Raw genomic sequence first — 15775 nt, forward strand, 5'->3', positions numbered from 1 at the left:
GTATAGGGTCTCCTACTTGAGCAGGGTTTGGACTAGAAGACCTCCAAGATCCCTTACAAGGTCCCTCTGTTATTCTGTTATTCTGATTCACATGGTCTTTAAGTGACTCCAGCTTCCCCAATTGACTTTGCTTGTTGGAAGCATTTCACTAGTCCCTCATACTCTAGTCACCTTCTAGTTCAACTACTGCACAATAATTTTCGTAGGGCTAATCTTGAAGACCATCCACAATTTACACTTGGTCCAGAATGCAGAACTGTGGGTAGTTATGACCCAAGAGTGTGACATTATTATTTCATTAGCTGCATTAGCTTTCTGTTGGCAAAAATTGTACAAATTGTACCAATACAAATCAAAGTGCTGGTTATCACATACATTATAAAGCACTACATGGCACAAAGGTGGGTTGTTTGTGGGACTGCCTCTTCCAATGGTATCTGCCCATTCACACTCTCCAATAGCAGACATGCCTATTCCATGGTGGTTCCTTTCTTCTGGAATGACCACTTGCCACTTCCAAGATACCGTTGGCCTTACCTTCCTTGTCTTCAATAAGGGAGTAAAAAAATGGCTTTTTTAGTGTTCATGCTGAGAGATTTGGAATCCCTATCTGGAAAGGGGTTGGGTGGGTACAAATATGGTACCCAATAGCCTATTGATGGCTGATTGGATTTTGTTTGAAATTATTTGTTTTATTTTGGACTTATTGCACACTGCATAGAAATGCAATATTTCATTAGGCTGCCAGATAAATAAAACGAATGAATATGGATATGTGGTGCTAGAAATCTAGTGAGCAGTTATGACTGAAGAAATGAAATAGATAAATTTCAGTTCACATGGAGGAGAGAGCACAACCTGTGTAGGAGGAAAGATATCCAGGTATGGCTGAGAAGGCACTTGTTAAAGCCAGCAAATTGTTTCCACACTAAGAGAAGGGTTGACAAGTACCAAGTTAATTGTGAGAGGATCAGAGAGAAAAGATGCTGGCTTTTATGCCATCTTTTTGCTTCTGAATGCTTTGCCACTGACATATCTAGGACAAATGCAACACAGCCTTCTTTGTGTCTGTGTGTGCATTCCAGAAAACATATTTCTTCAGTTTCATCTCAGCCATACACAGGGAGATATACTGCCTATAGAGCCTGATGCAGATTAAGACTGCCAAGAGTGGAGGATATCAGTATAAAAGAATTCGGTTGTGGTTCCTTATAGAGGATGCTTTGCAGACAAAAAGAACAGTGGCAAAGTACATTTTTCTGACCCAACCAGTGAGAGATTCAAGAAGAAGCTGAAACTGCTTTTCATACCATATATCTTAATTAAATACAGTGTACAATGTTCTCTGTCCCATATGAATTAAGCAACTGATTCAATGTTTGTTGTTGCTACTGTTGTTATTGGCAGGACGGAGAGTATACATTCTCCCTATCCTAAATGACCCAAACAAATGATCTTGGTAAATAAGGAATCGTTCATTCATTCATTCTTTAATCTTACAGCCACCTATCTCAGCCAGGGGACTCTGGGCAATTTAAACACTCTAAAACTATAAAACAGTTAAAACAATTAAAAACGATAAATATGTCCAAAGAAATTTAGCAAAAATCAAATAAATTTCTCAGTCCCATAATATAAGACTCTGATTCTAAAAGCAGGTGCAACCCAATTTACTATTACTGTCAATTTGAGAGAAGAAAAGACGTGAACTGGAAACACTACAAGATCTTTTGCACATGGTTGGAAAGAGAAGGCCCCCCCCAAAAGGATTTTAACATAAGCTCAGCAGAACGAGCTAGCTTCTGAGAAAGACACTAAAGTCTATCCAGTTCTTTTTCATCTATGGTTTGCATAATATGCAGAATGGAATAATCAACCAAGAAGCATTGTTAGTTTAATTTTACTGTGTATTTTTCCTGTCCTTCAGGTACTAATAGCTTCTGGGCAGCTCACTATAAAACTGATTAAAATAGAAAAAAAACCAATCAAAATTAATTAAACTGGAGGAGGAAAATGGTGATTAAAAAAATTCCATCAGCATACTTACAATTAAATTCAGAGTACATTTGAAGAGGCCAAAAATCGTTGGTACCCAAATGACATGGAGATTGCAGCTGTGAAGTTGTGGGGAGAGTATACCATTAGTGTGGCAACTAAGTGTTTTAACTTACTAACTTTAATAATAAAATAGGTACTATTTGTCTTATGACCCAAATCTGGGAACTACTATCCTATCTGGAAAAGTGAAGGACTGTGTTTCCTTATATATCACAAGTAGTGGATATTAGAAGAATATAAGCTAAGTGTCAAGGATAAAAATTTGGCAGCTACATGCTTTTGGCTTTCAACTTTCCTTTAGAATAAGGAGGTGTTACTTTCAAGTGGGTAAGATGGAGAAATGAAACTTCTATGAATCCGCTGAAGTCCATGAGAGCCTGAATCCTTTTCAAGGACACCATAACAGGTGTGGATTTGAAGCAGACGTTTCCCATAAAAAAGTGAAATTGTTTATATAAACTATGTAAGATGTGATCAATAAACAGTAGGATTTTTGGAGATGGAATGAAGCTGGAGTTTTATCTGGATTCTTGAGCTGGATGTTGACACTAAGAGTAATTCTGAAGGGAAGGTATTGGGAGTGACTCATCTCTTGCCTTCATGTGAGAAAGACTCAGACAACAAGGTTTTCTTCAAAAGGGCTTAATCTGCAGATCTTATGGCCACACTTCTTAGACAGTCACATTGTGAACCACTAATGGCTTTAAAGGCTAACATCAGTACTTCAAGTTGTGTCCATAATATAAATACTTTTAAATTTTGTTCATAAAAGTGTTCAATTGATTTCTTTTATATAAGCTTTTAGACCTTGCACTGCTTAACAGCTTAAGTGTCACATTTTCTACTGATTGCAACATCCAGATACTGTTCAAGGATAGCCTTATGTAGACCACATTGAAGATAACCACCTGGATTAGGAAGAATTACAGCTGGTTCAAGACTCCAGTAAAGAATCAACAGCATAGTCATAAATCAGTCCACTTACTGTTATGCCTGGCTGTAAAGCTATAAATCAGTCTTCGGTTTTTCTTTAGATTTGTAAGGGGTTTAATGGTAGCAGTAGTCAAGGTTTCAGCAAGTTAACTGCATCCAAAATTAAGGTTCAAGGGGTGAGGCAAAACAGTCATAGTTGTCAGGGTCTGATCAGAGAGCAAAGAATGTATATAGACAGGTACAAAACACACAACTTCAAGGTAAAATTATAACCAAAGTTGATCTGGTGAGTAATCTGCCTTTTGAGGCAGTCTTAAATAACAAAATATTCTCTTTGAAGAAATAATCTTCATTTTACTAGGATCCACTCCTATAAATTTTGGATCTCATCTTATGTTTGCATCTCATAGCTTACTGTTCCTATAGATGTTTCAACCATCATATATATCCACATAGAAACTCATACATGTCCCCCACTGCAAACTTGCCTTCCTCTGTTTTTGATTTCCTTTTCTGCATATATCCCTGATTTAAATGAAGTGTTAGCATCATCTTACTAATATTAATTGTGAGCAATGAACTATTTTGACCTGAGTAATGATTAGTGAATCAGGTTTCCTAATTATAATAGAAAAGAGATTTATTCAAATAAAATGAATTAGAATGTTAGGAAAGGCCTTGGATACAGGGGACACAAAGTAAATTCCTAATGATCTACACCTAACTGCCAACTCATGGTCAGTGGATCATAAAGTGCTGAAAAGTTACTGCCATTGGACTTAGACCTCTAATGATAGGAATTCAAAAGAACTGCAATGTTTTGGCAACCCTGACATTGCTGGTTTTGGACAGATCTAGGAGCCTACTTGGAAGTTATTTATTTTCTTCAAAACTGGCTTCTCTGAATTAAAAATAAAATAAAATCTGCAAATGGCTTTACCAAATATATTCAATAAAAATTGATAAACCTGATGACAATTACTGGAGCTGGGAATTGTTGACCTCTCAATTTATACACACACACACACACACACACACACACATACAGACAAATATATATATATATATATATATATATATATATATATATATATATATATATATATATATATATATATATATATATATATATATATATATATATATATATATATGTATACGTATACGTATACGTATACGTATATATATATACGTATACGTATACGTATACGTATACGTATACGTATACTTATACATATACGTATACGTATACGTATACATATACAAATACATATACATATACATATACATATACATATACATATACATATACATATACATATACATATACATATACATATATATATATATATATATATATATATATATATATATATATATATATATTTGTCTGTATGTGTGTGTGTGTGTGTGTGTGTGTGTGTATAAATTGAGAGGTCAACAATTCCAGCTCAGTGGGTTAGGACGCTGAGCTTGTCGATCGGAAGGTCGGCAGTTTGGCGGGTCGAATCCCGAGTGCCGTGTAACAGAGTGAGCGCCTGTTACTCGTCCCAGCTTCTGCCAACCTAGCAGTTCGAAATCACGTAAAAATGCAAGTAGAAAAATAGGGACCACTCCCGTGGGAAGGTAACAGCGTTCTGTGCGCCTTTGGCGTCTAGTCATGCCGGCCACATGACCACGGAGATGTCCTCGGACAAGCGCTGGCTCTTCGGCTTTGAAACGGAGATGAGCACCGGCCCCTAGAGTCGGAAACGACTAGCACGCATGTGCGGGGGAACCTTTACCTTTACCTTTATATGTATATGTATATGTATATGTATATGTATATGTATATGTATATGTATATGTATATGTATATGTATATGTATATGTATACATACATATACATATATATTCTGGGTGAATGAATTTGCATGGTGAAGGGATAATTTGGATTAGTGTATATGGAAATATAATCCCCTTCATGGATTATTGCCTTGTCGTGGCAAAGGGGCTTGTGTAATTCAATGAAGCTATGAGCTATGCTGTGCAGGGCCACCCAAGACGGATAGGTCATAGCAGAGAGTTCTGACAAAATGTGATCCATTGGAGAAGGAAATGGCAACCCACTCCAGTATCTTTACCATGAAAATCCCATGGACAGTACCCAAAGGCAAAAAGATTGACCGGTTCTATGAAGCCCTACAGCACCTTATAGAACTAACACCCAAAAATGATGTCCTTATCATCATGGGGGTTTGGAATGCTAAAGTAGGAAGCCAAAAGATAACCAGAATAACAGGCAAGTTTGGCCTTGGAGTACAAAATGAAGCAGGGCACAGGCTGATAGAATTTTGTCAAGAGAATATGATGGTCATAGCAAACACTCTTTTACAACAACCTAAGAGATGGCTCTATACATGGACATCACCAGACAGTCAAAACCGAAATCAAATTGACTGTGTGCTCTGCAGCCAAACATGGAGGAGCTCTATACAGTCAGTAAAAACAAGACCAGGAGCTGACTGTGGCTCAGACCATGAGCTTCTCGTTGCAAAATTTAGGCTTAAACTAAAGAAAGTAGGGAAAAGCACTAGGCCACTCAGGTATGAACTAGATCATATCCCTAATGAATATATAGTAGAGGTGACAAATAGATTTAAGGAATTAGATCTGATAGACAGAGTGCCTGAAGAACTATGGACGGAGGTTTGCAACATTGTACAAGAGGTAGAAACTAAAACCATCCCAAAGAAAAAGAAATGCAAGAAAGCAAAATGGCTGTCTGAGGAAGCTTTGCAAATAGCTGAGGACAGGAGGGAAGCAAAAGGCAAGGGAGAAAAAGAAAGATACACCCAATTGCAGAATTCCAGAGAATAGCTAGAAGAGATAAGAATACCTTTTTAAATGAACAGTGCAAAGAAATAGAAGAAAACAATAGAATAGGGAGGACCAGAGGTCCCTTCAAGAAAATTGGAGAGCTGAAGGGAATGTTTCATGCAACAATGGGCATGATAAAGGACCAAAATGGCAGGGACCTAAGAGAGGCAGAAGAGATTAAGAAGAGGTGGAAAAATTACACAGAAGATCTATACAAGAACGAGCTTAATGTCTCTGATAACCACGATGATGTGGTCGCTGACCTCGAGCCAGACATCCTAGAATGTGAAGTGAAGTGGGCCTTAGGACAGCTGAGCAACAACAAAGCTAGTGGAGGTGACAGTATTCCAGCTGAAGTATTCAAAATCTTAAAAGACGATGCAGTAAAAGTGCTACACTCAATTTGCAAGCAAATTTGGAAAACTCAACAGTGGCCACAGGATTGGAAAAGATCAATTTACATTCCAATTCCAAAGAAAGGCAGTGCCAAAGAATGTTCAAACTATCGTACCATTGCACTCATTTCTCATGCTAGTAAAGTTATGCTTAAAATCCTACAAGCTAGACTCCAGCAGTATGTGGATCGAGAACTACCAGAAGTACAGGCAGGATTTCGAAGAGGCAGAGGAACTAGAGATCAAATTGCTAACATACGCTGGATCATGGAGAAAGCCAGTGAGTTCCAGAAAAACATCTACTTCTGCTTCATTGACTATGCTAAAGCCTTTGATTGTGTGGATCACAACAAACTGTGGCAAGTTCTTAAAGAGATGGGAGTACCAGACCATCTTATTTGTCTCTTGAGAAACCTATATGCAGGTCAAGAAGCAACAGTGAGAACTGGACACAGAACCACTGATTGGTTCAAAATTGGGAAAGGAGTCCAGCAAGGCCATATACTGTCACCCTGCCTGTTTAACGTATATGCAGAACACATCATGAGAAAGACAGGGCTAGATGAATCAAAAATTGGTCTTAAGATTGCCGGGAGAAATATCAACAACCTAAGATATGCAGATGATACCACTCTAATGGCAGAAGAGAAACTAAAGAGCCTCTTGTTGCGGGTGAAGAAGGAGAGTGCAAAAGTTGGGTTGAAACTTAACATTAAGAAAACCAAGATCATGGCATCCGGCCCTCTCAATTCCTGGCAAATAGATGGGGAAGAAATGGAGGTAGTGACAGATTTTATTTTCCTGAGCTCTGCAGATGGGGACTGCAGCCAAGAAATTAAAAGATGCTTGCTCCTGGGCAGGAAAGCCATGACAAATCTAGACAGCACACTGAAAAGCAGAGACATCACCCTGTCAACAAACGTGCGTATAGTCAAGGCTATGGTCTTCCCAGTTGCAATGTATGGCTGTGAAAGTTGGACCATAAGAAAGGCTGAGCACCAAAGAATTGAGGCCTTTGAACTATGGTGCTGGAGAAGACTGCTGCGAGTCCCCTGGACTGCAAGTCGATCAAACCGGTCAGTCCTAGAGGAGATCAACCCTGACTGCTCTTTAGAAGGCCGATCCTGAAGTTGAAACTCAAATACTTTGGCCACCTAATGAGAAGGAAGGACTCATTGGAGAAGAACCTAATGCTGGGAAAGGTTGAGGGCAAAAGAAGAATGGGATGACAGAGAATGAGGTGGCTGGATAGAGTCACTGAAGCAGTAGGCATGAGCCTAAATGGACTCCAGAAGATGGTAGAGGACAGGAAGGCCTGGAGGAACGTTGTCCATGGGGTTGCAATGGGTTGGACATGACTTTGCAACTAATAACAACATATGGAAATATAAAAAAGCAGTACTATTGTTGATGTCTTCTATGCCTATCCAATCAAGGAGAAGATGTGAGCAAAATGAAAAAAAGAATCATGAAGTAATAAAGATGGAGGACTATAATTATCCTGATATGAATAATGGCCCCCATTCTAATAATATTCCAGACCTCTTTAAAAATCTGGAAGTTTTTCCAGGTCTTGGTTTTATCCCCTTGTGAGTTTTGTTGTAGACCAGATTTTCAATGTTGTTTTCTTACCTGTTTTCCAGAATTATTGCTAGTTTATTTTTCTATTGTATTTATTATTTTGTTGCATTGTAAGCTTCCTGGAATAATTTGGAATCAGGTGGCATTTAAATAGAATACAGTGGATTGAATTAAATTAAATTAAATTAAATTGGTGGAAATAACATTGAATATGGCCTTTCTAGGAAATCCATTACCATCTGCTTCAAAGAATAGAAGAAGACATAGCTCTTACTGATTTGATACTGACCCATAAGGAGAAATATAGGAAAGGAAATAGAAATAACTTAGACTATGTAATGCTGAACTTCTTTAAGGAAACAAAAGCTAACTGCAATATATATATATATATTAGACATTTAAAAATGCATTTTAATAACCTCTAAGCAATAATATAAAATATGCCAGGAAAAGTTAAAGGAAAAAAGGAACCTAGGAAGTGTCTGGGTTCCTAAAAGTAACAAATACTAAAAGATGAGTGCAAACAAAGAATTCTAGTGAGGAAAAAAGTAGAAGACAATTCAAAATGTTAGTTTGCACAAACAATTCTATAAGTAAGAAAGGAAAGGGCAGAAAAGATATAGGTAACCTGGAATTGTTGAGATGTTATCAGAAAAGTTTAAAACTTGATGCTATCTGAAGTTAGAGAAGAATATCATAGACAGCAACAATGGCTTTTTAAAAGATGTATTTAAAAAGACAAGAAAAGAATATCAGTTACTCAATGAAAGCAGCAAAATATCAATTGCTACAAAGGAGTACCAATATTGAACTTGTGTTGGTTTCTTCTTCTCCAGTAAAAGAGTCAAGCCATTTAATGTAAGGCATTAATCAGCATATTCAAATCATTTAAAATAGTGTCTATTAAGTAAAACCATATCTCTTCCATTTCCAAATCCTGCCCATAATTTAATAAAGTTCAGATAATAGAAGTGAATGGCTCTCTAAATGTTAATGACAACACCCAGCATCTTTAATCATTGATAACTAGGAATTTGGAGAATTGTAGTTCCAACAAACCTGGAGGATCCCAGCTTAAGGAAGGGTAAGCCATAATGCCCTGCCAAATATTAAGATCGCTATAAGCTCACAAGATTAATTTAGATGATAAGTATGAAATATTTTTTGTAATAACTCCAGAGTATAAAATTCCCTTCTTATTGAGCTGGGCATGGTCTTCCAATAGCATTAAAAAGCTATTAATTTATTTGGCTTCCTGAAAGTCTTTTAATGTAACCAGTATAAATTATTCAGCAATTTTTAAACTACTTTAGGCTTGTACCTTACTTATTGGAATCTCAACAGCTGCTTTATTAATATTTGAGTTATGTCATTTACATTTTTGCTTTTATGCTATTTTTTTCTTAATAAACTTAACGTTTTATTATTTAGTGAGCCACTTTGCTGGGGCTATGTCATAAAAGGAGGGCTATAAATATATGAAATATTTTATCTGTTTTATGTAGAATCTAAAAGAACTGCTCAGAATTTAGGCAATGGGGCTGTGTATTATCAGCAGTGCCAAGTGCAGTAATGGCATTATAGCATTTTAGACTATTCAGATGAGTTCTTAGTGCTTTTTACACAATGATCGAGAGCATCCTGTCATACAGCATCACAGTCTGGTTTGGAAACATCACTGCTTCAGATAGGAAGGTGGTGCAGAGAGTGGTGAGGATGGCCAAAAAGATTATTGGCAGTTCCTTCCATCCAGGACATGGCACAGAAGCATTGCTTGAGCAGGGTCCATAAGATTATCTGGGACACTACTCATCCTCTTCACAACCTGTTTTCCTTGTTACCTTCTGGGAGGAGGCTTCGTGGTATCTGAACATCCAGGTTCAGCCATAGTTATCATTCCATACAGCATTAACCTTATGAACTCTCAAGCTTCCTCCTTCCGTTATATATTCACAATGGACAGTGTTTAATATTTATTTGTTATGTATATGTAGGGGTGTGGGTCTATACATATGTTGTATATAGTATGGTTAGGTGTGTATCATTTATATGTTTCACTTTGAGAGTGGGCAACTAAATTTCATTTTTGATGTGTGCCGTTGTGCCCACAGTAAAAAAATGAAAATAAAGGTTATCTTATCTTATCTTATCTTACCTTACCTTACCTTACCTTACCTTACCTTACCTTATCTTATCTTATCTTTCTATCTATCTATCTTCAATAATGTTGTTTCCATACTCATCCTTTTATTTGGAATTGCCCTTCTTGGTTCACTCAGTTATTTTTATAGGGAAACTAAACAATATTCTTGGTAAATGGTTACATTCTAAAGTTTTCTGTATTCCTCATCTGTTTTCACATAGAGTTTCAGACAATTATTATTGTAAGGAAACACAACCACACTCAACAACACAACAAAGTCAGTCGATATGACTTTAAAGGACACAGTTTCTTTAAGATGAAAGTTTTCAATTTCTGGTTAGTCAATGTTATTTTTTCTGTGTAAAAGACTGCTGGAATTAATACTGAATTGCACCTTAATTGCTTCCTATTTCATCTGTGACTGTCACCCATGAAGAAAAGGGCATCAAATGTGACATTGTAATCGTGATTCAGGCACCAAGCACCTGGTTCACAATCATGTGATCAAGGAGAGAGGCAACCTAGAACGAAGGAGAAATTTCCTGACAGTTAGAACAATTAGTGGAATGACTTCCCTCCAGAAGTTGTGGGTGCTCCATCACTGGAAGATTTTAAGAAGAGACTGGACAACCATTTGTCTGAAATGCTATAGGGTTTCCTTCCTGAGCAGCGGGTTGGACTAGAAGACCTCCAATGTCCCTTCCAACTCTGTTATTCTGATTGCAGGGACACTGCAATAGTAGTGCATATGAGAACTAGTTGTAACAACCACTAGTTCAGCATTGTTGTAAGCTTGAACTTTGCTGAATGAGTGGTCATTAAACAAAGACTATCTATACATTACAGAATTTACTATTCTACAGACATCCTGACCATACTCAGCTTACTTCCTATGTTAAGACCTTGGAAGAAGTCTCATAGATGTGGCTAGGCTAGATAAGAATCTTTATTACAAACCAGAATGAAACCACATGAAAGAATTGAATGCTCATTGCCAGCATAAGGATGAAAACTCTCTCTTATACTCAGTGGTTAAAATCCATTGCTTTTTCTTCTTGCTCTTCTCATAGTTCAGGAGATGCTTGCTGAATCTAAAGCTGAATGTTTCTTGAATATTTACATAATTGCCTTTTGTGAAACCCCCTGACTCTCACCTTAATGCTCATTCATACAGAAGTTGAATCCAGACTGATTAGAGGAAACAGGATTGTTCCCATAATGTTTAATATTTATTAGCATTTATGTGTTAATATTTATTAACTTCAGTATTAACTTTTCAACATTAATGTGCATTAACATTAACATGATATTTATGATTTTCTGAAGTGGCTTTGAGACTCCATCAAATTCTTCTTCTGAATCCATTATCTTAAAACTGCTCTTTCAATTCATAACACCGAGCAGATACATGGTCATCTTAGCATCTTACAATAATGCACTTTTACCACTAGGTTTTATATATTCTTATTGTATTGTTTTACATTTTATAATTTCATAGTGTATTTTTGATGTTTAAACCAACCATCCTCAGTATGAGCATAAAGTAATGACTGCATTTCAAATGCAGAAATACAAATGCAGTCAGACTGTCTTTTACATTTCTAAATCAGTTAAATCTTTGCTTCTTAAAACATGAGACTACCTTGAGGCAGTTTGAACCTCTTTAAAAATAACTTTTGAGATTGTCCCCACCTTATGACTTGAGATATATGGCTAGAGAAGAGAACTCCTTCTCTGTGGTGGTATCTAAATCATGACATATCTCCTTAAAGTAAAAAAAAATAATACCAGCTTCCATGTCATATGAATACAGAATCTAATAGAAATCTAATACATACATGCAGAGTCTGCTAATCTGAACCTTCCAGCTGAATTTTGCTGCTTGTTTCTAGGATATATGTTTCTTATCCTTGGGAATCAGTGTAGTGTTTTTTATTTGTTGTGTACTACTCTTATGCCTTTTTTAGGGTTGTTATTTTGTTAATGTTTTGTTAAATACTCATCACCTTGAAACCTGTGGAAAAGGTAAAATGGCAATGTTAAAGCAGAAACGAAAGACTAAACAAACTTTCAGCCTGATTGGCATACCCAGTAAGAATAAATTAGATATGCTTAACCATGCGAAAAAATGGCTGGGGGCAGAGATAATTGCATAATTCAAGAATCAGAAGCAGGACCAGATGGATAGTCAGATCACATTTGTTGCCATCCCAGACCACAAGAGATGGAATGGAATGATGGTTTTAAGTTCCAAGAAGGCATTTAATATTAGGAGAAACATCCTAAAATGTACGAGCAGTTTATCTATTTTTTATTTTATTTTATTTTATTTTATTTTATTATTTTATTTTATTTTATTTTATTTTATTATTTTTTATTTTATTTTATTTTATTTTATTTTATTTTATTTTATTTTATTTTATTTTATTATTTTATTTTATTTTATTTTATTATTTTATTATTTTATTTTATTTTATTTTATTTTATTATTTTATTTCATTTTTTTAAAAAACACTTACATAGCCACCTGTTTCATGGAAAAATTCTGGGCAACTCACAACCAGCAATAAAAACAAGGTTAAAAACAAAACGACTCTTCTCCTCAAGTGCCAAGAGAATAAGTTCCTCTTTCTCCAGATACATATATTTCAGAAGTTGGGTAGGCATCTGTTGCAGATGCTTTAGTTTGGATTCCTGAGCTAAGTGGAGAGTTGGTTTTAGTGGCCCCGATAGCCCTCTGACTGTATAATTCTGTAAAACCAAAAAATCAAGCTTTCTATTACATTCTTTATTCATACAGACTTGGATGCTGCTATTGTTTTTTTTTTTATTTCAAGGAGATAAGCTTAATGTTCTCCCTCTTCTCTTTTTTGTACCAGTTGCAAGTTCTATAAATGGAGGATTTATACATCTTGGCTCAAACACTAGACTGATGAAAATATAATGTATACCTGATTGAGGGGCTATTACACAACCTTGAATTCAGCAGAATTATAGGGTGCCTTTTGATATTATGCTCTGTGGCTTATACTATTCTAGCCATAGCTGCCAGTTCCTACCTTACATTACAAGTAAGAAAAAATGATGAATGCTGTATTATTTTCTTCTTGTAATTACTAAAATGAATTTAACTTTTAATGGCACATTATAGATTAGATTTCTGTAAATCTGCCTTTTCTTTTCTTTGGAAAAAACCCCCCAGCTTTCTTTTGAGGTGTTTTTTCTCCATTTCCCCTTTTTCTTTATTGCACTTTTCTTTTTCTTTCATTTCTCCTTAATTTATTTCTGAAGTATGTGAAAATATACATCAATGTAGGAAAAAAACCCATTTTGTTATTTGCTTTTCAAATTAAAAAACATGTCTATGGGTTTTATGAGGAAATTTAGTCCAAAAACTAAAATACTAACTAGGGATCTGATAACTTTCCCAGTAGGATGTCATGTAGTTTGGAGTTGTAGTTATTTAGCATATTTTCTAAAAGGCTGGTTCTCTTTAAAAAAAAAATTCCTTGGGTGAGTTGGTGAGCAAACTCAAAAATAATTCATAATGTCCAGAACCATAGAGCAGCCCAAAGCCAGACCCTAATAACAGGCTCAATAATACAGCTTGCTTACATCAAAGTTAATTTTCATAGGGTCCAGAAACTCAAATATTTGATTCCTTGCAAGACCTCCTGATAGGCCTTTGTCAGTTCTGACGAGTGCCACTTCTAGCATTTCAACCAAAGAAGCAGATTACATTAAGAAAAATGATCAGCTATTTGATAACATACAGAACACTATATAGCACAATGTCAAGGACCTTTCTTCACTTTCTAAATAGGTGTTGTTATTGTTGTTTCTAATAAACTTTTTGCTTTTTCTTGTATAGATTATAGATGAAGAAGAAACACAGTTCATGAGTAATTGTCCTGTGGCTGTGACAGAGAGTACACCAAGGAGGAGGACTCGCATTCAGGTGTTTTGGACAGCTCCTTCTTTGGGCACAGGCTGTGTAATTTTGAAGTAAGTAAATGTATGGTTTAAATGTATAATTGAAAGCATAGCTTACTGCATGTACTGTACTATATGATCTTGCACTCATCTTTAGCCTGACCTTAGCTGTACTATGAGATCCTCAGAAACAGCCATTCTCAAGGTCTAATGCTCTGAATGCCTGTAAACACTGGGGAAAAAATGAAGGATTTTTATGCAGGCAGTTTGCACTGCTTTGAAACCAGATCAGGACCTCTGTAATTTTACTAAAAAAAATCAAGAATGGAATTGATTTAGTTTTGACTCAACAGATACAGTATGTGTCTGAAATTAGTATTTTACTTTAAATGCTTGCAGGCCCACGGAATATGGAGTGGTCCATTTCTCTGTTGGCAGCTAGCTGACATTTCAGAAAATGCCTGGCTGCAGGGGCTTTTATAGGGCTGGTCAAAATCTGCATGATGGCAAATCCAGTGTTACAATCCAAATCTTAGTAAATCATGTGAAGTGGTTCAAGTTTGATATTGGTCTTGTACTCACATAAAGACGTATTACGAACACATATCCTGTGTGATACAATTTGTGCATGGTCCATATGTTTCCATGCTAATTATCTATAAACTTACGATGAACATACTATATACAGGGCTTTTTGCTACCTCTTATTGAACAAAAGACTGCATTGGAATGAAGAAATTCTGCATATATATTTTTTTGCATATAGGTGTCTGCAGAAACATACACAGTTGGCTATTCTGCATGCATTTACCTGCCTAAAACAGAAAGAGGTGGGGGGGGGGAAAGAAAGGGACAATATTGTTGACAATATAATATTTATTTATATATTGCCTTATCTGAAGTTTCTGGGCAGATAGCAATATAATAAAGACAATCCATCATAAAAATCCATATTATTTGTGAAAAGCCCAAAAATAATACATATACGTAATACAATAAACAGGCAGCCAATATCCTAAATCCCAGAGGCCCAGGAGAACTGAATATTTGACTCATTTCTGAAAGTGAGCAAAGAAATGACCAATTTGAGATTAGGGAGCAAGTCATTTGATAGCTTCAGGGTCACAACAGAGAAAGGTTGCCTCTGAACTTCTTCCCCATAACCTCATGTATGCCTATGGAGATTCTCAGTCATCCAAGTCATGGTTGTCCCAATGGTGCTTTTTCAAAAGGTAACTGAACTTTGTTTTTTTTTTCCTTGAAGACACTTTGCTTTTCATCCAAGAAGCTTCTTGGCTAATCCAATCCTTGGTTGTATAAGCAGAGGCATAGAATCAAAATCACGTGAAGTATTAGTTGTTGTTGTTGTTAGTTGCGAAGTCGTGTCCGACCCATCGCAACCCCATGGACAATGTTCCTCCAGGCCTTCCTGTCCTCTACCATCTTCTGGAGTCCATTTAAGCTCACGCCTACTGCTTCAGTGACTCCATCCAGCCACCTCATTCTCTGTCATCCCCTTCTTCTATTGCCCTCAATCTTTCCCAGCATTAGGCTCTTCTCCAGTGAGTCCTTCCTTCTCATTAGGTGGCCAAAGTATTTGAGTTTTAGCTTCAGGATCTGGACTTCTAAAGAGCAGTCAGGGTTGATCTCCTCTAGGACTGACCGGTTTGATCGCCTTGCAGTCCAAGGGACTCGCAGGAGTCTTCTCCAGCACCATAGTTCAAAGGCCTCAATTCTTTGGCGCTCAGCCTTTCTTATGGTCCAGGTTTCACTGCCATACATTGCAACTGGGAAGACTATAGACTTGACTATACGCACTTTTGTTGACAGGGTGATGTCTCTGCTTTTTAGTGTGCTGTCTAGATTTGCCATG

General features: G+C 36.5%; 1 protein-coding gene across 1 annotated transcript in view; it reads left to right on the forward strand.

The window, feature by feature from the left end:
* Positions 1-15775, forward strand: part of SPON1 (spondin 1) — a 365804-nt gene that overhangs the window by 60130 nt on the left and 289899 nt on the right. Inside the window, exon 3 of the mRNA XM_081336752.1 lies at positions 13841-13974. Within this exon, the coding sequence (XP_081192878.1) occupies positions 13841-13974 (134 nt within the window). The remainder of the gene's footprint in view (positions 1-13840; positions 13975-15775) is intronic.

Source organism: Vipera berus (genome assembly GCF_964194415.1).
Source record: "Vipera berus genome assembly, chromosome: 1".
Taxonomy (NCBI): Eukaryota; Metazoa; Chordata; class Lepidosauria; order Squamata; family Viperidae; genus Vipera; species Vipera berus.